At 38.2% G+C, this 23,257-nt stretch overlaps 1 protein-coding gene across 2 annotated transcripts; it reads left to right on the top strand.

Moving 5' to 3' along the window:
* The first annotated feature begins 331 nt into the window (after positions 1–331).
* LOC111148080 (WD repeat domain 92) lies at positions 332–22,982 on the top strand. 2 transcript variants are annotated; one of them, XM_022504473.1, is made up of 8 exons: positions 332–599; positions 9,362–9,462; positions 11,550–11,680; positions 14,228–14,329; positions 15,915–16,030; positions 16,951–17,085; positions 19,651–19,748; positions 22,027–22,982. In XM_022504473.1, the coding sequence occupies exons 1-8, from the start codon at positions 417–419 to the stop codon at positions 22,232–22,234; spliced, it is 1,074 nt and encodes a 357-aa protein (XP_022360181.1). In that variant the 5' UTR covers positions 332–416; the 3' UTR covers positions 22,235–22,982. The 2 variants fall into 2 exon arrangements, with proteins under 2 accessions (XP_022360181.1, XP_022360182.1); XM_022504474.1 differs by having other exon boundaries at positions 21,327–22,283.
* Positions 22,983–23,257: the final 275 nt, after the last annotated feature.

Raw genomic sequence — 23,257 nt, 5'->3', positions numbered from 1 at the left:
AGGCCCCCGCCCCGTTTCCTAAGAAGTCCCACGCAGAGGACCTGAAGCAGGGTTTTGTGCGTTTGCTGGGGTAGGAAGGAGGGGACATCCTAAAATATGCCTGATTTCTCTGGTGCCCCTCTGGCTCCGCCACTCACAGCCGAAGCAATTGCCATCTCCAATATGTGTATGGGGGAATGGCAGTAGGTAAAGACGATGAGTGAGTTTGTGCTGTCAGTGAAGAACTATCGGCTTGACTTCAGTAGCGCATCAGGCATTATCTGAGACAACTAAACCAGCTTGCCAGGGCGAACAAGGCGACTACGGCAAGTGGGAGGTGGGTGGAAACTGTTGTCTATGTTTGGAGTTTGGTTTCCCGGTTAGTGTTTTGTCAGACTCTGGATGTGCTGGTGGTTGGAGGGGAAACCGGCTGGACCATGTCGGCCTTCGAGAAGCCTCAGATCATCGCCCATATCCAGAAGGGCCTCAACTACACGGTATTTGACTGTAAATGGGTGCCCTGCAGCGCCAAATTTGTGACCATGGGCAACTTCGCCCGGGGCACCGGCGTCATCCAACTGTACGAGATCCAGCACGGAGACCTAAAGCTGCTTCGGGAGGTGGGTGCCGGGCGAGACTGCCCAGTTCCAGGATCTGCCGTTGGTGAGGGGGCGAGTGCGGATCCGGGGGTGGGGGAAGTTTGTATTTCTTTTTGCCCCAGCCTCCGTCCAGCGTCCGCCAAAAGCACAGCTCGAGCTGCGCGGAACCAGCGAAGGTGATCGCAGATTGAGGAATACTTCCGACGTAAAAGGCTTTGGTTCGAGTCCTGAACTCTCCGCTGGCCAGTTCATCTCCCTGCTGGCCCCTTCCTGCAGCCACTCTTCCGTTCCACCACGAGGTCTCTGGGAAGTGACATTAAGACTTCGTATCTAAATTCGAGGTTTTAGGCGGTGGGCAGTTGTTTGTGGAGAGTCGATTTAAGTAATAATATAAATAGTAAATAGTAAAATATTCTTTCATACAAGCAGAGACAAGGCAGGCACCGGGATGCCTGCACTGTAATGGGAGGAGACAACGCAACCATTTATTATTAGTATTTCTCTTTATTTATTCATGAGAAACAGAAGAGAGAGAGGTATAGGGAGAAGCATGTTCTCAGCGGAGCAGGGAGCCGGATGTGGAACCCGATTTCTGGACCCTGGAATTACGACCTGAGCCAAAGGCAGACGCTTAACCGACCGAGCCACCCCAGGCGCCCCGTAACCATTTATTCTTTCAACAAGTTACCAGTTCATTGCCTAGTAATCCCAGGCATGTGAATGAGACTGTCTCGGGTCTCATGGAGTTTATTTTCTAGTGGGAGAGAGAATCAGTTAGATAATCAAACCGACGATGCATAAATACAAACCGAGATGTATTCTCTAACGTAAAGTAACACGGTTCTATGAGAGTGAAACAGATTTCGGATAAGTAGAAGCTAACTAGGCTAAATTAGGAGTAGAGGAGGTGGTTTCCAAAGAAAACAGCATCAGTGGACGCTCCGGGAAGGGAGCAGACTTTGCAAGGTCTAGGTCATTTAAAAGATCTACTCCTTTTTAAACGGTACATCACTGAAGGACTTTAACTGGGTGTGGCAAGATCAGGTTCACAAGTTTAGTGAAGATCATTAGTGAAAGAATTAGAGAATAATGATGTTAACATTCTTACACTTGTTTTTAAAATGCATCGATTTCAGGTGATCAGTCATAAGTATTTAGTGTTCTAACAGACTACAGAGAAGGCTGAGAACTCCAGGGTTTAAAACAATGGAGAGAGTCTGCTTGGACCAGATAGGCATTAAACTGGTAGATAAAGGATGAATACAGTTTGGCAAGCTTGGATGTGAAGGTATATAAGGTCCCATCCCACTTTAAATTTCTATGAGTGCCAGTTTTCTTGTTCAGTTTGTCTTTTCTAGCCAGGTACTCAAGAGTTCCTAAACATGGCTTATTCTCTTCTACCTGCCTTCAGTTGCACACCACTTAGCCCCTTTGCAACTGTTAATGTTGCTATTTTAGGGTCCAGTTCAGATTATTTGACTTAGGAAATCCCTTTCTGATCTCCTCACAAACTTCTCTACACTGCATCCTTCTGGTGATTATTATCCGCTCCAGGAGTATGTAATTGTGTCCCATTTATCTCTAATTAGATTGTAAGCTCCTGGAGAGTAAGGTTAGTGTCTTTTGTTAGTGTGGTTTGTAAGGTTCAGCCATTCAATAAATTGCTTGTTAAAAGAAAGAGTGAACGTATATCTGTATAAGGATGTATCTTGGGAAATTTAAATATTGGCTTATTGATCATTAAACAACTGGCATCAGGGTTTGAACAAATGGGAAACATTGGAATAGCAGACAGAAACTGACAGGTAAATATTAGGAACAAATACCAAATACCATCAAATTTCACCAGAGAGCATTTACAGACTTGTGACTTTTTAAAAATAAAATATACTTTGTGTACATTTCAGGAATACTCTTGTTCCACAAAGTGAAATAGTGCCCTTTGTCTCTATATATTGGCAACCTACTATTTCAAGATACTATGTTAAAGAAGGACAAAAGGTACTTGAAAGATGAGTTTCTTCTTCTAAAGAGCCTCCTGAAGAGAGGATAAGACTAATGCAAAAACACTTTTAAGAACTTAGATTACGGGGCACCTGGGTGGCTCAGTGGGTTAAGCCGCTGCCTTCGGCTCAGGTCATGATCTCAGGGTCCTGGGATCGAGTCCCGCATCGGGCTCTCTGCTTGGCGGGGAGCCTGCTTCTCTCTCTCTCTCTCTCTCTCTCTCTCTGCCTGCCTCTCCATCTACTTGTGATCTCTCTCTGTCAAATAAATAAATAAAATCTTTAAAAAAAAAAAAAGAACTTAGATTACATTTGGCTGTGATGGTGCAGTGGAAAAGGGTATCAGTTTAATACAGGCTCAGTGATTCTCAACCCTCACTGTGCGTCAGGATCAGCTGAGTATGTTCTGTTGTCGCTGCTGTTGTTTGTGTGTGTGTGTGTTTTAAAATACTCATGCCTTGGTCCCACCTTAAGGAATTCTGATGCAGTGGGACTTTTTTTTTTAAGGTTTTATTTATTTATTTGACAGACACAGCGAGAGATGGAACACAAGCAGGGGGAGTGGGAGAGGGAGAAGCAGGCTTCCCGCAAAGCAGGGAGCTCCATGTGGGGCTCAATCCCAGGACTCTGGGATCATGACCTGACCCAAAGGCAGATATTTAATGACTGAGCCACCCAGGCACCCTGCAGTGGGACTCTTGCAACTACACTAGAGTGAGGCCTAGATATCAGTATTTTTAAAATTTCAACGAGGTTGAACTTTTTAAAACTTCAATGAGGTGAATCTAACAACTTACCAGTGTTGACTACCATTGGGCTAGATGAATTAATGAAATACTTAGGTCTTCATTGTGGAACCACTTCAAGTCATGTGTTCCACAGCTCATGCATCCAAGGTAAAAATGTGTGAAGGAAGCAAATAGGTCTTCATTGACGGCTGCCTTTTCTTGTTACTAAGGACAGACAGGGAATGAGGGCCTTCCCGTACAGTTGAGCACTTCGCTCTACCACACACAGGGTTGCAGGGTTCCAGGGAAAGCTGAAATCTGTTTCTTTCTCATCAAACTTGACAAATGTGAGACTTCCTCATCCTATAAAGGACAGCTTTTCTCTAATTGGCATAAAGGACGAGGGATGGCCCTGAAAAATGGAATCACAGTTGTGGATGTTTATACTGTAAAAATAATAAGGTAATAAATTTCTCCTTTTTTAGTCCCTGTGCCACTGAGTTCAGTGCTTGTTACCATTTGGTTGACTAACCCTTTTAATGTTAATTAAAGTAGTGCTGGGATATGGAGGAGGAAATACTGACAGGCTGTACTAGACCCACCCACAGACAGAACAAAAATAGCTCTCATGGGAATTATCCATCATGGGCTTCCTTAATCATGTTCACTTATTGTAACAAAGAGAACCAACAGCTGGGTCCAAAATGATCATTTATGGTGTGTCATACAGCAAAAGTTGTTAATATATACCAAATTTTCTTTGTGGAACACATTTTTTTTTTAAGTTAATTTTCTTTTTTTTTTTTTTTTTTAAGGTTTTATTTATTTATTTGACAGACAGAGATCACAAGTAGACAGAGAGGCAGGCAGAGAGAGAGGAAGGGAAGCAGGCTCCCCGCTGAGCAGAGAGCCTGATGTGGGGCTCAATCCCAGGACCCTGGGATCATGACCTGAGCCGAAGGCAGAGGCTTTAACCCACTGAGCCACCCAGGTGCCCCTGTGGAACACATTTTATAAAATCTTTTTAGCCAGGTTTTTTTTTTTTTCCCCAGCAAGAGAAATTTTAAGTAACCACTGGATTTTTAAAATCTTTCTTTTCAAAGATAAAAGTATTTAACAGGCAGGGAGGGAGCCTTTTTATTAACTATAAAAAGTTGGCTTCACTCCAGCACCCCTTCTTAAAAAAGCTATTATGATTTCCATGAATATCTTAGAAAGAGAAAACACCCCTGCTTCTGTAAGACCATTTGCCAGCAGAGCTCAGCCCTTCTCAGCAAACTGCAATCCTCACTGTCCTGCAGATGATGTTTATACATTTGAGTTTTTTTAATGTTCTTATATTTTGAGTTGAATTTGACTCTTGGCACAGCAGACTACTACTACCTATAAATCTCTTTATTTTTCTTGGATATAAGGAGAAAAAACATGAGGGAAGCATAAATACCATGTATTTATATCTTGTAAAGATACGAATCAAGGTAAAAACTGAAGGACACAAATCTGAAAGTAGATGCAGTGACTATACCATTTCCCTCACCAATCCATTTCAAGGTTGGAACATTTCTTTGGTACTTCTAATGACTCTTGTGTTTATTGAATGGGGGCTACATACTGAACTTTATTTAATTGATTTACATGTAGATCTGGGGGCAGCCTAGTTTAGTATAAAGAGCTTGGAGTCTTCCTGGCTCTAGGAACCTTGAGCAAGCCCCGTCCTCTGAACCTGCTTCCTCATCTGGAAAGGAGTGTTCCAAATACTTTGCTTGCAGTTGTGTTAGGAAGAAAAGGGATGGCCTAGCCATTTAGAACATATCTGATATATGTATTCAATATATGGATGCTGTTTTCATCATTGCATATAAATGACACCAGAAACTATATGGTGTATCATGTGAAAACGTGGGAGAAATGAGAATATGGACTTCAGTAATGGTTTCTCTCTCCCCGGCACTAGGATGAGAGATTGATAGATATTCCTTTATGCTTTGAGTCAATGAATGTTGACCACCTACAAAGTGTTTAACAGATGGGACAAGGTCCCGTTCTCATGGCACTCACTCTAGAAAGGATGGGGATAGAGAACTGAATAAATAATTTTATTGGTAAATGCAATAAAGAAGTTTAAACTGGGTGAGTGATCGTGATTTAGGGGTTCCACTTCAGAATCGAGGAGCACGGAAAGTCTCTTAAAGGAGGTGACATTTAAACAGAAATCTGAATTAGGAGAAGAAAGACATGATGATCTGAGGGAAGAGCAATTCAGGCAGTGGTAATAGTAAATGGAAATGTCCTGAGGTAGAATCGACTTCGTTGTGTCTGAAGAGCAAAAAACTAAGCTGCAGGTGTGGCTGGAGTGTAGTAGAGAGGAGAGAAGCAGGAAATAAGGCCAGAGAATCAAGGCAAGATTTCAAAGAGCTTTGTACCTTTTTTCTACCACAGGCCTTGGTGACACTCTAAATGTAGGTGCATTTTATTTCATTCCATTATATTTCAATAAAGACTGACTTTCAGAATTTGTGCAATGACACATGGAAATATCTAGTATAGGATCTATTGTAATAGAGTGGTTCTCTGGTTTCTTTCCTTTTAAGGTAGGGATTTTCAGATGTGTTCAGGAGCCAAAATGTCTGAACATTGTGATGCTGTTTTTGGAACTCCATAAAATATTGGTATAATAAGTTCCAATTCCTCACAAAGAAGGGGTTTTCCAGTAGAAAAATCTGGCTATTTTATCATACTGTGGTCTTGATATCACATGAAATAACCATACATAAATTTTTAAATCTTCATTTCCAGGTTTTCTTACTGGTGTACATTTGCTAATATTTTCTAATAGGCAAGCTAAAAAATATCCAAGAAAACATAAGTTTGAGAAAAACGTATCCATTAGCTTTTTTAAGTGTGTGTGTGTGTGTGTGTGTGTGTAAATTTATGTTGGTACCAGAAGATTGATGTGTTCCAGGAGCATGGTTTGAGATTCTCTGCCCCAAATGGTTAAAAGGTGAAAGTTAGATAAAGAAATCACATAGGGAGGGGGCACCTGGGTGGCTCAGTCAGTTAAGTGTCTGCCTGCCTTGGGCTCAGATCATGATCCCTGGGGGATCAAGCCACGCATCGGGCTCCCTGCTTGGCGGGAAGCCTGCTATCCCTCTCCTACGCCCCCTGCTTGTGTTCCCTCTCTCGCTGTGTCTCTCTTTGTCAAATAAATAAATAAAATCTTAAAAAAATAATAACATAGGAAAGTTTTTCTTCCCAATTTTTTATTACCAGTCTTCAAAGAACTATGTGTATAATATAGGGACTGAAAAGTAGAGGTTAGCTTTGAAGGTAAAACTCTCCTGTGGCTTAGGAAGAAGACATACCCCATCAGAGACCCCAGGGGATAGTGGAATTGTGGGAAGCAGCGTGCTTTAGGTGGTAGAAGAGGAGAACATGGGAGACTGCTCTTCCCAGGTCTCTGAGAAGAATTTTCCTGGAGAGTTAATACATGATGCAACCTCCCCACAGCTGCTAATCCCCTGAGTCCCTGGAACCATGTTCCTGTCTATCCCGATGCTTACCTGATAGGCCCATCTTCATCCTGTACCTCCAGCTGTGGGAACTATGACTGGTGACTTCTTGCTTGGCGCACCCAGGCCCAGTGTGAGACAAATGGAGGAAGGAGTTGGTGTCTATTTCATCAGTTGGCATAAGCTGGAACTCTGAATTACTTTAACCCTAGAAATTGTGCCACAATAGTGATTAAGGACTATATCACCATTGATACATAATTTTAGTTACTTGTATTTAGGGGAGGTGGAGGGTAGGGAGCATGTAAGTGATCTGTTGTTGAAAACTACTTTGGCTTTTTGTTTTTTTGTTTTTGATAGAGATCACAAGTAGGCAGAGAGGCAGGTGGCGGGGGTGGGGGAGCAGACTCCCTGCTGAGTAGAGAGCCCCATGCGGGGCTCGATTCCAGGACCCTGAGATCATAACCTGAGCTGAAGGCAGAGGCTTAACCCACTGAGCCACCCAGGTGCCCTGGAAACTACTTTGTTAAACTGACAAAATTTTGATCCTTGGTGTTGCTGCATTATAAGGTAACTTTTATAAAATTAGAGAAGTAACTGAAATGAATATCAGTTTTCTGAATAACTGAACTATCAGACCACATATGTATTACAAAGAAAAATATGATTCTGTGATTTTGTGCTTCTCATCAGTGTGGTCTTTTACAACCGTGTTATGTGTTGTTATCGATGACTGCTTTTCATTACTGGGCAGTTCCAAGGAGGCTGTGAATGCTTTCCTGTAGACCTGGCTACATAGTAACTTGCTAATTTCTCCCAAACAGTGAGAAAGCTCAACAGGCTGGGAGTTTCCAAAACCCTGCACCATATAATCATACTTTTGAGCCAGGAAAGAAAAGTTTACAGTTTGTGTTAAGTGAATTTTCTTTTCTTTTTCTTTGAAAATTGCTAGGTATACTCTGTATGGAAGTGCTCAGCCAAACACTGGAAGTGTCAGGGAAATTATTTTTTTAAATTATATGAAATAGGCTAAACCCAGTAGGAGGGATGCAGATTGGCTCAGAACTGAAAGGTTACAAGAAGAAATCTAGAAACTGGAGCTTTCTGTGGAGAGAAAAAAGTATATCCAGAATATTGTTATGTCAAAACAAAAGAAAGTGAAATGAAAATATATTATGGGCCTTCTTATATTAAAGCAAACCTATATATGCTTGTAAATATGTAGAAAAAGGTCTAGAAGGATGGAGATTACTACTGGGGAGCATCAAAAGGAAACTCACTTCTTGATGTTGTTTTTTTGTTTTGTTTGAATTTGTATAGGGAACATGTATTACTTTTGTACACACAAAACTTAAGAGTTTAGAAGAGATTAAATAGGAGGAATAGTTTTGCCCTGTTGAGGCCAGCCGTAAATGGGAGGATACAGGGCTAGAGGATGGTGTCAGCAGGTATCAGGTAGCTGCCTCATCTGGTTCCGCATTGCCCAGAGTTCCCAGGGTTTAAGGCAGCAGCGCACTCCGGGAGGGACTTCAGTGGCCTGGGCAAGTGGGGTCGGGGTGAGTGGGGGCAGCAGACAAATGGAAAGCATCACGAAGTAGAAGATTAGCAGAGGCCCCACAGAGGTGTGGGCGTAGATGAGAGTAGCATAACGCATAGGTGTATGTGGGAGGAGTCGGAGAGGTAGTGATGCTTTGATTGTAAGCTTCTTGAGGGCATGGCCAGTCTCCTTCATGTTTGTATCCTATTCTGCCTAGTCCATTGATTTGCATTTAGTAGGAACTCATTAAAAATGCTGAATGCCTGAGTTGGGCAAGTGTATAAAGCTGTATGCTTCAAGCTCTTTGCTTTGGCGGGATATGATATCATTTCCGAGGACCCTTTTGGTGATATGATCTATACATGATTTCCATAAGCCATATTAATTAAATAGTACATCAGTGTGTAGTTGTGTTACTACTGTGATTATACGCAATACGGGGAGCAGTTGCTTTTTAAAGAAACATCAAAATACTGTCTAATCCATACCAATAGCAGTGCCTCTGGTACTCACATGTATACAAATCTCTATGCATTGATAAGGTCCCAGAGAGAATAAGGACATAAACATTCTCAATTTATAGGGTCCTGCAGGGAAAACTATAAGAGACATATAAACATTTTTGTTCCAGAAGCCATCTGGAAAGAATAATATCTTCATTATGTTCTCATTTCTGCTGAGGATCTTAAAGAAGAATGGCACATTAAATGCTGAAATTTTCATATTTGCAAACCAATGGAGATGGTATACTTGTCAGTATTTGAATGTCTCATTAGTGAGATGAGAGAAAAGGCAAAATTAAAACTCATTCTCTTTGACAGTTACATACTTTTAAACTATAGGAAAGTGACTAGAGGAAATGCATGATAATTTTGATCAGAAAATGTTTTAATTGCTTTTTATATTATGTGTCTTATTAAAGTTCCATAATAGAGCCATAAATATCATGAATTATAAATAGCTGCTTATATAAATAATGTATCCTCTCTTCCTCCCTTCTGTCAAGATTGAAAAGGCCAAACCCATTAAATGTGGAACATTTGGTGCAACATCTTTACAGCAGAGATATTTAGCTACTGGAGATTTTGCTGGAAACCTTCATATATGGTAAGATTATTTAATCAATACTAAGACATGAGGTAGGCTATTCCTTTGAGTAGTCTTGTTGCTCTTCCTCTGAAAGAGAGAATTCTAATTTTAAAATTTCTTGTTCAATTTTAACTATTTATAAAAATGCAAGAATTGTCTTTTAATACACATTTTTAGATTTTATATTCAAAACCCCTTTAAAAATACTGTTTTTCTGTAGATATTTTGCATAATGTTACCAGTATTTATTTCCACACCAGCTGTTTGGTGCTAGCATTTAATACTTTGTAAATGTACATAAAGGGCTCTTCCCCACACATGTGTAACACAGAGAAGTTTGATATTGTTAACATATCAACAGGACAATTGGCATTACAGAATAATCTACTGAATTTTTTTTTGTTTAATTTTTTAATGTAGAATCCTCAATTTATTAAAATTTTTTTAATAATTTAGCTAACATCTAAGCACAACTTTTTAGGAAAACATCTGTTGAACAAATCAGTATAAACCTGTTATAAATGAACAAAACTGTAATTATGCCAAATGTTTGTAATTTTCATGTTCTACCTAGAGTTATTTCCTCATATTTAAGTTAATTTGCAGGAATTGATATTTCTCCTTAATTACTTTTCAAGAATATCTCTTATTTTAACTATGTAAAGTATATATAGTAATGTTCTAGAAAGAAACGATCGTCTCTGCCTTGTGTTTTCAAAGGTGACCTTTCTTGACTCTCACTTAGAATCTGTTCCTTTGTAATTGAATTACTCTGACATATTTATTTTAGAATCACGATATAAAACAGAATGAAGCTATATCTTAACTTCCCTTTGCTTTAACTGCTAAATACTTAAGTTCGCATTTGTTGGAATGCTTACTGGTTCTTATATGCTGTGTCATATTCTTTCAAAGAAATGGGGAGAGATGAGCCTGATTGTTATTTTTAAAAATAACGTATTTCAGTATAAGAATATGCAAAATATATAAACTGTTGACTGTCTTCCTAACAGAGTGCCTTGGAATAGTTACAGGTATTACTGACTTATTTTCATTGTTAAGTCTTATAATTTCATGTTATAAAAAGCAGTGTTTTAAAGTCTGTAAAAACAGTAAAACAGTTCTTTTAAGAAGAATCTCAGCCCTGTTTAGTCTTGATTCTTTCAATGATGCTACAAAGATAAACAGTGTCTCTGAACTAGGTTGAGCTACCTGAAATTTTAATTAGGGAGATTTGACCAATAAATCGTGGCCTAGTAATAAGGTAGGATTACATTTCATGGATAGCTACATTAGTTTTTTTTAAGTGTAGGTTATCAGAAACTGATTTGTTATAGAAAAATACGATTTAGAAGCTCTAGTAGAAAAAAGGGAGACAGGTGAAGGGATATATTAACGTAACCTACTTGAACCATTCATCACCCTGCCATCTTGGGTAGATTCAGGCACTCGTGGTGTGTACTTTTCTGTGTTTCTTTCTCTTAACTAAACTACACTTAGACACACTTGCCTTTGTTTTGACCAGCATGATGATACACTGAAAAATATGTAAAGAGAGGAAAATAGTATGGAATTTTGTGAGAAAATAATACATTATAAAGGGAGAAATGTATACAAAGTAAACACTACTCATATTTTATCCTTCCAAAAGATCTCAAGATCAGACTTCCAAGACCTATTTGGAAAAAGCATTCTGAATTACTTTGAATTTACTCTCTGTTTAAAGTAGTGATTATTAGATTTCAGTGACCCAAAGGGTTAGCCGATTTGGGGCTCCTCATCCATTACATATGGGGAGGAGCCCACATTTTTTATCAAGCTTGTCTGGTAAGTCATGTGCAAAGGTCCTAGATAGATTATCTCCGAGAATCACTAAGTGGGCTCAGGACATAGAGTTCCAAGTTGAATTATGACAGTTCTCATTGAGGGCTCGAAAGAAGCTCAAGTGGGGAGAGAATATTGGAAGGAAATGTATAAATTAGCTTCACAGCAAAGCCCTTATTTTTAAACAAAAATCTAAGTACAGTATGCATTCTTAAATTTCAGTAGTGCACTAAATGTTCGGGACACATGGAGTAAGTAAGAAGCTGTGTTGTGTTGTTCAGGAATTTGGAAGCTCCAGAGATCCCAGTATATTCCGTAAAGGGCCATAAGGAAATTATAAATACCATAGATGGTGTAGGTGGACTGGGAATTGGGGAAGGCGCACCAGAAATTGTGACTGGCAGCCGAGATGGTAAGTTAAAGTATTCTTTGTATTTCAATTTTTTTTTTTATTTAGCTAAATCTTTGTGCAACAGTACATCTTCTCTTATGGAAATCCTCTTTGGTAGGCATGACTCCCTAAATCTAACTGTACTTTATTAACAGGCAAGTTTAATTGCATATCCCTCAATTGCCTCAGACTTTTGGGTGTTTTGAGATAGAGGCAGAGCACTTACTATTTTAGCTTTGAGCTAGTTCAGATCCTAACATAGTTTCCTATGAACTTGGAAAGATTTAAAATTTCTTTACAGGTTTTTGAGACAGCTGACAATATAATTATTGGTGGGTGGCAGCTTTTCACCTTTTGGGGGGTGGGGAGGGGCAGAGGGAGAGAGAGGGAGAATCTTAAGCAGGCTCCCTGCCCAATGCACAGCCCAACCCAGGGCTCAATCTCATGACTCTGAGATCATAACCTGAGCTGAAATCAAGAGTCGGATGCTTAACTGACTAAGCCACCCAGGCACCCCTCACTTTCTTTTTTTAAAAAGTAGAATTAGTACTTGTGAAAATTATCGTGTTGACAGCTGGCTGAACATCGACGTTCTGTGATTCTTCACTGAGCATTGTGAAAGATCCAAGGGCACGAACTCTACTTTTCTACCTGTGGTGACTAACAGGGGCCAGGTCTATTGGTGTCCAAAGATGTTCTGAATGACTGTAAGAGGAGTCAGAATTTGTTGCTTCATGATGGGTACATAAACAATTTGGTACCTTAGTGGGTTTGGCTAGTTTTTCATGGCTGCTCAAGATCATGAGGAAATTGTTTTAAAAGAAGTGAGATATATATTTTTCTAATAGTTATTCAAGGGTATCTGTGTTTCAGAAATCAATTATTCCTTTTAATAATAGAAAAAATATGAAATAGGGGAGGAAAAATAGCATTCAATCTATCACAGTAGCATAACCCTTAGATTTGTTTTCCTTTCCAGTCTTCTATACCATTTTATAAAGTTGTCAGTGTGGATATGATTTTTGTCTTTTTTTATTTTGTGCTTTTTCATATGTGAATGTTGCTGTTTCCATCATTACCATTCTGATGACTGTAATATTCTATCCTATAGATGTGTCACAGGTGCCCTTAACTATGTCTTTGTTAAGCATTCAGTTTGCTTTAAGTTTTTGTTTATTGTTTTGGGAGAGTGACTATAAAATAATGAGGGAATGAGTATCATCATGTATATAACTTTTTAGAATAAGCATACTTTATTATTTTTAAAAGTTATTGTCAGACTTTCCGAAGTATTCATGTCCATTCTGAACTATGATAGATGAGGTGGATTTCCAGTCTATCCTACCAGCATTGATTTTCCTTTTTTCCCCTAATTTTATAGATAAAAAAAGTAGTCCATTCCAATTTGTGTTAACGTCTTTCTACATTTGTTTTTCAGTTAGTTTTGCTTTGTGAATTTTGTTTATGTTCTTTGCTCATTTAACTATTGCAAATTTCATATGCATCTTATCAATTTGTATGAACCCTCTAGCGTAATAAAATAACCTCTTGTCACATTTGTGAGCATTTTATTCTCTTTAAAATAGCCTTTTTAATAACCGACTTTATTTTATCCTTGGAGATAAATCTAGTGGGATATCTCCCCTTTTTCTGAGTTTATTATCTCTTTTAAGGACTTTTCACCCTTGTCCTGTTCTCTCTTAAGTACTTGCCTTTTAGCCATTTTATTAAATGCATTTGTATTTCTCATAGGCAGTGGTGAGTTTAGTTAGTAGTCCTGCAGTTTGCATTAAAAGGAGAAGCAATGAAAAGAAATATGTGTTAATTTTATTTAATATTTCCCTCATCTCTACTGCCACAGGGAAATTAAACTTAATTGTATGTGAGATAGTATTCTAAAACCCCATATAAGAAATCATAAATGTAAAAATTAGAGTTTGTTCATCTGTATAAGAAAAATGCCCATGATTATATGGTAGTATGGAAAAGAATTAACGCTGATATTCTTCTAAATAAATAGTACATTAGGTTTAGACTCAAAGAAAGACATGATCTGAGTCAGTAACATTTGTGTTTCCCTTGTCAGTTATACCTTGTTGGTAACTTTAGAACAGTTGTTGGCTTTTCTGTGTATCTATTAACTTGGAAATCAAGTCTGATGGTAACATATGGGTTGTATCTGATATTAAATACAACTTGCCCGGGTGCCTGGGTGGCTCGGTGGGTTAAGCTTCTGCCTTCAGCTCAGAACATGGTCTCAGGGTCCTGGGATAGAGCCCTGCATCGGGCTCTCTGCTCAGCGGGGAGCCTGCTCCCCTACCCCCCCACCTGCCTCTCCACCTACTTGTGATCTCTGTCTGTCAAATAAATAAATAAAGTCTTCCAAAAAAAAAAAAAAAAACTTTAAATACAACTTGCCCAAGTAGAAGTCAGAAATACATGAATATTTTTAAGTGTTATACTATCTGTAATATGGCCATATACACAGGAAGTCATAGGAAGAGAATGCAGAAAAGAAATGTCATCAATCACTATTGAATTTTGCCAACTCACATATATGCACAACAGGAACTGTGAAGGTGTGGGACCCAAGACAAAAAGATGATCCTGTTGCTAATATGGAACCTGTACAAGGAGAAAACAAGAGAGACTGTTGGACTGTGGCATTCGGTAAATTATTGAAGAACCTTGCATTTGAGGTATCAGATAGTAAAAAGCACAGTGCTTCGAGAAATTCCCAATAGTCTCATCACACTCTGTTTTGTGGATTATTCTGATAGTTTATTGAGGCAAATAGAGGTGGCGGTTAATGTCAGCCTCCGGGGCCTCGGTTTGAATCCTCGCTTTGTTATTTCTTGGCTGAGTGAAGTGGGCAATTTACTGAGCTTCTCTTTTCCTTAGTTTCTTCATTTATAAAGTGGAACGAATAATAGAATTTACCTAATAGTATTATGAGGATTCAATGAATTAATACATGTAAAGTGCTTAGATTTGTGCTTAAATTATTAAGTGCTCACAAATATTTGCTACTATTATATACTTCCGTTTAACTAGATAATGTTGACCTAGTTTAGAGCCAAATGCCATTAATGGAGCCAAGCAGGGATTCAGATGCTCGAAAGTGACCTAACAAATCTTACATTATATGCTACACAGAAGATGTTTATTTTCTAGAACATAGTTATGCCATTACAGAATTATTTGTTATAATTTGATAAATGTGTTCTTCTGTTACTATACATAAAATGAATATTGACTTTGTAGGACTAATTGATGTGTGCCCTAGTATCTCTTACTGAGAGCCATAATTAAAATAATTTTTGCTACTAAAGGATATGGGTCATACTTAGTTTGAAACCTGTATGTTCTTTCTTCGTTTTCTTAGTATAATCCTGTGTTGATAACAGACATTAAAAATTTGATTTAACAGTATATGTGAACTGTTTAACTTTCATACGTTATTTTAAAATTGCAGTATTTTGTAATCAGAGGAAAGTTTTAGGTTTCTAATTAAAGAAAAAACAAGTTCTTATATGGGAATTGCTATGTTTGTACATTATGAACAATAATATATAAACTTAGTACATGTACAGTTTGGTGAGAAATTTCAGGATTTGTATTTAGAATCATCATCTAAAATTTGATGTGATAATTAAAAAGTAATTACCTGTGGGTCCATTAATGCCTTTCAACTTTGATCTAAGGGATATAAGTGCAGTTTTAAATTTGGGACATTAAGTTTGAAAAATAATCCATTATTTTTACTCTTCTATGAATGTCAAGTATGTCCAGAATACTGTGGACATGCAAAGGTGAGAGAGATTTGCCTTAAGAACCTTGTAGTTTAGTAAAGAGGGCATGATATCCACACTAATTATAGTGCAGGGTAGGAATGATAAAAGGTCACAAGACGTGTAGATGAATATAGAAGGATTCTCGAGACTTCCTAGTCTGCAAATATTGTAGAGAAAGAACATTTGCTTTGAACTTAGACTCCAGTGAACACTTTCACTTACCCCTTCAGTAGAGAATCTCAGCAAATGAGCTTTTTTTTTGAAAAACAATATTAGATAACCAACTTAATAATCTTGATGTCCTGTCAGGATTAGCAAAACGAGATTCTGCCTAGTGTGATTGTGTGTGTGTGTGTGTGTGTGTGAGATTTGGTACAAGCTATATGTGTCATTTTATAACATTATTTTAGCAGCCTTCAAATGAGCATTTGTACAGATCTGCAATGTATCTTGATTTCTAGGCAATGCTTATAATCAAGAGGAACGTGTTGTTTGTGCTGGCTATGATAATGGGGATATCAAACTGTTTGATCTCAGAAATATGTCGTTGCGGTGGGAGACAAACATAAAAAATGGGGTAAGGTATATTTGCTTGCTTTATAGCTTGAGCATGTTTGTGTCCACCTCTGAACTATTTCATAAGGAGAGCGCCTCTAATGATTCATCTTGTACAGCCCCTCTGCCAGTGGTTTTTAACTTTTGGGTCTGTGGAGCCCTTTGAAAACTTAATGAAAATCATGGAGCCTCTCTTCAGGAAGTGAACACATACTCAGATGTGGTATGACAATCCCTGGTGAGTCACCAGTCCCTGTGGCCTATCTGTGGACCCCTATAGCTATGCAGTGTGATATTAAAATGAGCTACTAAGAGGCCTTTTTTCCTGCTAATATAAGAAAGCCTGAATAGTAACAGCCTCCCCAAGTACTTGGAGATTTTTGGGTCCTGAGTCATATACCGTATACCGTTAGTAAAGAATGTGGTTCCTTCCTGTTTTCTAAAATTAGCTTTGGTTGCATTATATAAAATAACTATGTAACAATAATAAAAGATTATATAGCTTTCCAAATTAATCTTCTAGACAGGGGAACTCAAAATGGTTTATTGATCCTATGAACCAAGAAGAAATTTTTTCAGTTAAAAGTATTTGAGGGATGCCTGGGTGGCTCAGTCGGTTAAGCCGCTGCCTTCAGCTCAGGTCATGATCTCAGGGTCCTGGGATCGAGTCCCATGTCAGGCTCCTTGCTCGGCAGGGAGCCTGCTTCTCTCTCCGCCTCTGCCTACTTGTGTGCTCGCTCTCTCTCTCTCTCTCTCTCTCTGACAAATAAATAAATAAAATCTTAAAAAAAAAAGTATTTGATGTATTGATCCTCAAAAGATAAAGTGATTATTTAAATGCTTTCACATGAACTGATACTTTTAAAGTTGTTTTACTTAGTTTAAAAGAGCCTCCTGAATAATAATTATTAGGCTATTAATAATAAATATTTTCTATTTCAGGTATGTAGCTTGGAGTTTGACAGAAAAGACATAAGTATGAATAAGTTAGTAGCTACATCACTAGAAGGAAAGTTTCATGTTTTTGATATGAGAACACAGCATCCAACGAAAGGTTTTGCTTCTGTTTCAGAGAAGGTAAATATGAGGGAAATGTCTTTCTATGAACAGAAATATTCATAGCTTGTTTTAGACTAATAAATAGAATTAGTCACCAAGGTTCCTTCCAGGTCTTTATATGAAAGGAGCTATTTTTAATATATTCTTGTGGGAACTTGACAAGTTTTTCTGTGCAGAGAGTACTTTCTCAAAGTTTATCAGTTTTAGATTTCTTGATTATAATAAAGGCCTCAGTTGGCTAAGAATCTTATTTTGTACTTTAGGAACAATCCCAAGACAACAAGCTGATGTGAAGAATTAGATCAACAAAATCTCGCCTGGTGTTTTCTAATAAATATATAATATTTGTGTTAGTATCTACATACGTTTCAGAACATATCAACACATATACCTTATGTCATTTCTTCACATTTTATATTCTGGTTTGCTATATTAAGTGAAATTATTTAAAGCATCAATCGTGGGCACATAGTAGGTTCAAAAAAATTCTTGTCAGTCACTTACACATATATACATACTTTACCTTATTCCAGAAGTATTTGAGGTAGCTTAGAAGGAAACATGGTATTACAACCTCAAAAATAGATGAAGAAAGCAGAGCACAGGGAAAATACTGGTTAAAGAAAGAAAAAAACTATGATGAAGCCTGCAGTAAGGACTGCATCAGACTCAAGCTGAAACACCCTGTTGTTGGCCAGAGATGGGTTGGGAATGTGACTCTACCTTCCTTGAATGTGAAAGTAAAGATCAGTTACAGATTTGTAGTTTCTATAAGATTGAAATATATAAGTTGCTCAGGAAATAAAAATTTACTCTCTTGTGCTCTCCCCCTCCGTTGTGGATTCAGCAGTACTTCTCAAACCTTCCTATTTTGTCTGGTTATTACTGTTAATTATTATTATCACTGCAGATAAATTGCTGTCACTACCTGATGAACTAAATCTTAACAAGGCAGCTATAAATTGCAATATTGTTTGCCTTTGTTATTTCTGAATATACTTATGTATCTACAAACAATATAAAGCACTTTGTTAAATTATCCTTTATACAATTATAACACTTTTCTCATCCAGTATATATTTTAAGATTTTATTTATTTACTTGACAGAGCACAAGTAGGCAGAGCAGCAGGCAGAGGGAAAGGGAGAAGCAGGCTTCCTGCTGAGCAGAGAGCCCAACGCAGGGCTCGATTCTAGGACACTGGGATCATAACCTGAGCCAAAGGCAGATGCTTAATCAACTGAGCCACCGAGGCACCCCTCATCCAATATATTTTAAGAGGTCATGTCCCCTTTTGCTTTTTAGTTTTTTGGTGGTTTTTTTTTAATCAGCTTTCAGAACCAAAGGAGAAGTTTAAAATTGAAATAGGTTTTAACAGCTTAAACCCACTCAATTGAGGAATCTTACACACTTAAAGGGTATATTTTGAGATATGGGATTTTAATCTGCTAATGGTAATCCTTTTATAAGACTATTAAGTCAAATGCCAAGACTAATCACTCACTGAAATGTGAAGTATCTAAGAATGACTTAGATCTAGTTGGTCTCACTGTCTCTGCAAACAGAATCTTTCCTATTTCCCGCCATCCGACTCTCCTCCCTCCTTTCCACTTCTCTCTCCTTCTCCCTGCCTCCCTCCATTTCTCTCTCTCTCTTTCTCTCTCAAATCCCTTATAGTGAATATTACACCATTAACATTGATTTATTAGCTGTTGTCGAGGTGCTAACCTCTTTTAGTTTAATATGACTGGTAAAGACCCTGGCTTATTATGGCTTTAAACACCATTTATAAGTCTTGTGATCCCTATTTTGAAGACTAGACAGGTCAAATGGTATAAATTAAAGATAAGGCTCTGGGAGCTTTAAGTTAAATTTCATTTGGTGTATGGGAACTTCTTGTAGTTCCCATTCAGTTTGCTGGAAACCTGAAACTGCTGTAAAAAATAAAGTCTAGGGGCGCCTGGGTGGCTCAGTGGGTTAAGCCTCTGCCTTCAACTCAGGTCATGATCTTAGGGTCCTGGGATCGAGCCCCATATCGGGCTCTCTGCTCAGTGGGGAGCCTGCTTCCCCCTCTCTCTGCCTGCCTCTCTGCCTACTTGTGATCTCTCTGTCTCTGTGTCAAATAAATAAATAAAATCTTTAAAAAAAAAAAAGTCTACTTTCTTTTTTTCTTTTTTTTTTAATTCAATATCCTTTTTTTTTCCCTTAGGAGGAAGTATATGTGTTTGTATTTCGAGTTTTTCTTCTCTCTCAGAGTGAGCTAGAGATACTTAAATGTGTAAAAATCTATTTGCATAATTTATATGGTACTATAAACTTATATGGACTTTTAATGTAACATTTTTTAATCCAGTAGAACTTTGTTTCATAAAGCAATAAAGAAAAATGATGCTTTTCTTAATTTGTGATGGACTCCTATAAATCTCTGTAGCCCTTACAAAGAGATGTGCCAGAAATACTTTACTTTTATGACAGTTGAAATTATAGTAGTAAAAAAATTTTTTTTACAGAGTTTCTCTTCTAGGGCAGTCTTTGTTTATCATATAAACGTAAAAACTAGTTATGTGCCTCTCATCCTCATAGGCTCATAAATCAACTGTGTGGCAGGTCCGACACCTGCCACAGAACAGAGAGCTCTTTCTGACAGCTGGAGGTGCCGGCAGCCTTCACCTCTGGAAGTAGTAAGTCTCTGCCTGTGCACGTTGCTGCTTTTTAAGTTACTGGTGGGAGTAAAGTAGGATTGGATTGAACTTTGTTGTCTTTCTTCCTCCTTTGACTTAGTTCATTTTGAAATGATTTTAAATTAAATGGTATTACATAAGTGTTATTTTTGTCAGCTTTTTAAAACATTAATGTACTTACTTTACACTTAGTAAATATTAACCTTCTTTTGACACTCTGCATATACTTGTCATTGTAGTTGTGTCTTCCATATATCAGGGTACCTTAGGAATCATTCTTTTCATAGGTTTAAAATTGTGGTTTTTTAATTAAAATTGTTGTTTTTGTCTTTTTTTGTTTTGATATGAAAAATGTGACTGAAGGCTTTTTGGAAATATTACCATCTGGTCATTACAACACTACCTCTAGAGAATAACAAAAGGGTTGGAATTCTTTTTTTTAAGATTTTATTTATTTATTTGACAGACAGAGATCATAAGTAGGCAGAGAGGCAGGCAGAGAGAGAGAGAGAGAGGAGGACAGAGATCACAAGTAGGCAGAGAGGCAGGCAGAGAGAGAGAGAGAGAGAGGAGGAAGCAGGCTCCCCGCTAATCAGAGAGCCCAATGTGGGGCTCAATCCCAGGACCCTGGGATCATGACCTGAGCCCAAGGCAGAGGCTTTAACTCACTGAGCCACCCAGGTGCCCCAAGGGTTGGAATTCTTAATTTTAGATCCTGATAATTCACTTGCCCAAGTTCAGATACCACTGTAATGAAAGAACCAGAAGAGCGCCGAGGCCCCAGTGGGTCTTCAGGAAAAGCCTGGTCATTGAGCTTGCTTTCTGTGTGCTGTGGGCTGCCTGAGTTACAGCTGTAGATGTGCCCTGAATCCCAAGTCCCTAAGGTGGCATGTACGAGGTCAGCTGCTCATTTAAAAGATGGGAGTGAATGGTATTTCTTTTTCCATCACTCAAGGGAAAAAAAAAAAAACCTAACAACACAAGCCTGCAAATGAAAGATACTTCAAAAATAAAGTTTGATTAATGATATAAGAAGAAAAACACCAGGGGCGCCTGGGTGGCTCAGTCGTTAGGTGTATTCCTTCAGCGCAGGTCATGGTCCCACTGTCCTGGGATCGAGCCCCACATTGGGCTGCTTGCTCCTTGGGAAGCCTGTTTCTCCCTCTCTCACTTCCCCTGCTTGTGTTCCCTCTCTCGCTGTGCCTGTCTCTCTGACAAATAAATAAAATCTTTAAAAAAAAAAAAAAAAAGAAAAGAAAAACACCATCTTCAGTATAGCTGGGACTTTCACATTTGCAAAATACATGTCTATTTATTAGCTCCTTTTAGAAGCTAGCAGGGAAGCTGAAAAACAGGGCTACATTTGAAAAGTGTTAAGGTATTTAGGGATCTAGCTGACAAAAAAAAAAAAAACACAAAAACCAGAGTGAATGCATTAGATCAACATCGTATAGTTTTTGTGAGTAAAAAGCAGAGGAAAAGTTTTAAGAATTCTGGGAACATGCTGGGTAGACAGACCATTTGGTAACTACTGTTTTCCTAATATCTTGCCCATTGTCCTTCCCTGATTTCTTCCAGCCCAGTCTGCACTCCCCATTAGGCTCTGCCTGTGTCCTTAGCTAAGCCATGCAGCAGCGCGTCACTATTCTGCCTGGGAACCAAACTCCTTAGGCTGCTTCTTTGAAGAACTGGTTCCCGTTTCTTTGTAATCCACGTATGGAGTTGTATTCCATGTGATGTGCAAACACATTTACAGCTAGAATGTTTGATGATTGGCGACTTGTGTGTAATTAGAAATTGGAAGTTTATCTCAGTATGAACTTTAATCCTTACCAGAACAGATATCTAGTATAATCTTCAAACTGGTTTGGAGATTTGCTGTCGGCGTATTACCAGCAAAAGAGATTTGGTTTAAGTAAAATGATACTTAGCTTTTTTTCCATTTGCCAGTCTCCCTTGGTAGTAGTGCAGTTAAATTCTGTTACTGAGCACACGAGAGTTCCTAGAACATCTTATCTAGTTAATTCAGAAAGTGTTTTTTGAATGAATGGACCCCAACAAGCTGATTTTTTTGTGTGTATATTTGAAACACACACACACACAAACACCCATATATTCTCTTTATTGGTATAAAACAACATTAGAAAGATTCTTTAAGTAGTTATCAGTTGTAGTAATCAACATAGAAGTAAAAATAGAGCTACTGGTCTATATGCTTGTAAACACAGTGTGGAGAATGCTAAGATTTCTCTCCTTACTACTCTGGCCTTGTTCGCAGTGAATACCCTATTCAGCGGTCAAAGAAAGATTCTGAGGGAGTAGAGATGGGAGTTGCGGGCTCCGTCAGCCTTCTGCAGAATGTCACCTTGTCTACTCAGCCCATTTCCAGTTTGGACTGGAGTCCAGATAAAAGGGGCCTCTGCATCTGTAGTTCATTTGATCAAATGGTAAGAGTATTGATTATTACAAAACTCCATAAAATTTGATCTGAAGACTTAGGACTTGAAACCTTCCAGAGGAACACTCCTAGTATTTAGGACATGCGCTGGGATCTTCCGACCCTCACTGAGCAGAGCTGGGTTTGACTGATGAAAACAGACCCCAGATACCAACGTCCAGACTAGCCTTTCTGTGGGTGTGAAACACAGAGTGCTGTCTTCCAGCGACCGGAGTCAGAACTGGTTTGTTGCAGTGGGAACCACTGTCTCCAGCTCTGTCCATCTTCCCTCCATTTCTAAGAAGAAGTTGATACTTGTCTGTATTTTAAATTTGTTCTTCATCCCCAGAGTTACATATTTTAACCGTAACACTTGGTTTAAAATAGTTCTAAAAGTACTGTGAATTAACTTCGTAAATATACTTTGAGAGATTTCTGTGTCAGTAAGTTTCTGTAAAGAATATTACTTTCTAAAATTCCAAAATGGCATGGTCAGACTAGATTTGGGTAACTGTTTTCAGCTGTGTAACTCCTAAAATGAAATATTATTTACCAAGTGAATATTTACAATGATCTCTTTTTACTTAAAAAAAAAATAGGAGTCAAATTAGATTTTTGGTTATTGACTGATAAGTGATGTTGAGATGTATAAGATTATGGAGGTTTTCTAGCCTTATTTTTTGTCAAATCTTTTCATATATTTTATGAATAAATTTGTGTTTGAAATCTATGGAAGTTTTGATTCTGTTAATTTAACAGTAGTAATAAAGCCAACACCATCACATCTTTGTTTTGTAAACCTCTTCATTCAGTAGGCTTCTTTAATGTTCCTCAGATCTTTCATGTAGCTCGGAGGCACTCACTTTCGTTAAGCCCACTCTCCCTCACTCCTCAGATCAGGGATCAGCCACCTAAAACATTTGAAATATGTAAGAGTCCTGTGACTTCATGGGTTCCTGGAAAGTCATTACTCTGGAATATTAAATTCAGAAAATTAACCTTTTAAAAAATCCCCAAGATATTTTTTTTGCTGTGGACATAATTATGGAAGTAAAAATTAAATTGAACTTAA

The sequence above is a fragment of the Enhydra lutris genome, unplaced genomic scaffold, assembly GCF_002288905.1.
Source record: "Enhydra lutris kenyoni isolate GAN:26980312 unplaced genomic scaffold, ASM228890v2 scaffoldscaffold18, whole genome shotgun sequence".
In the NCBI taxonomy this organism is placed as follows: domain Eukaryota; kingdom Metazoa; phylum Chordata; class Mammalia; order Carnivora; family Mustelidae; genus Enhydra; species Enhydra lutris.
This window is presented reverse-complemented; position numbering and strand designations above follow the sequence as displayed.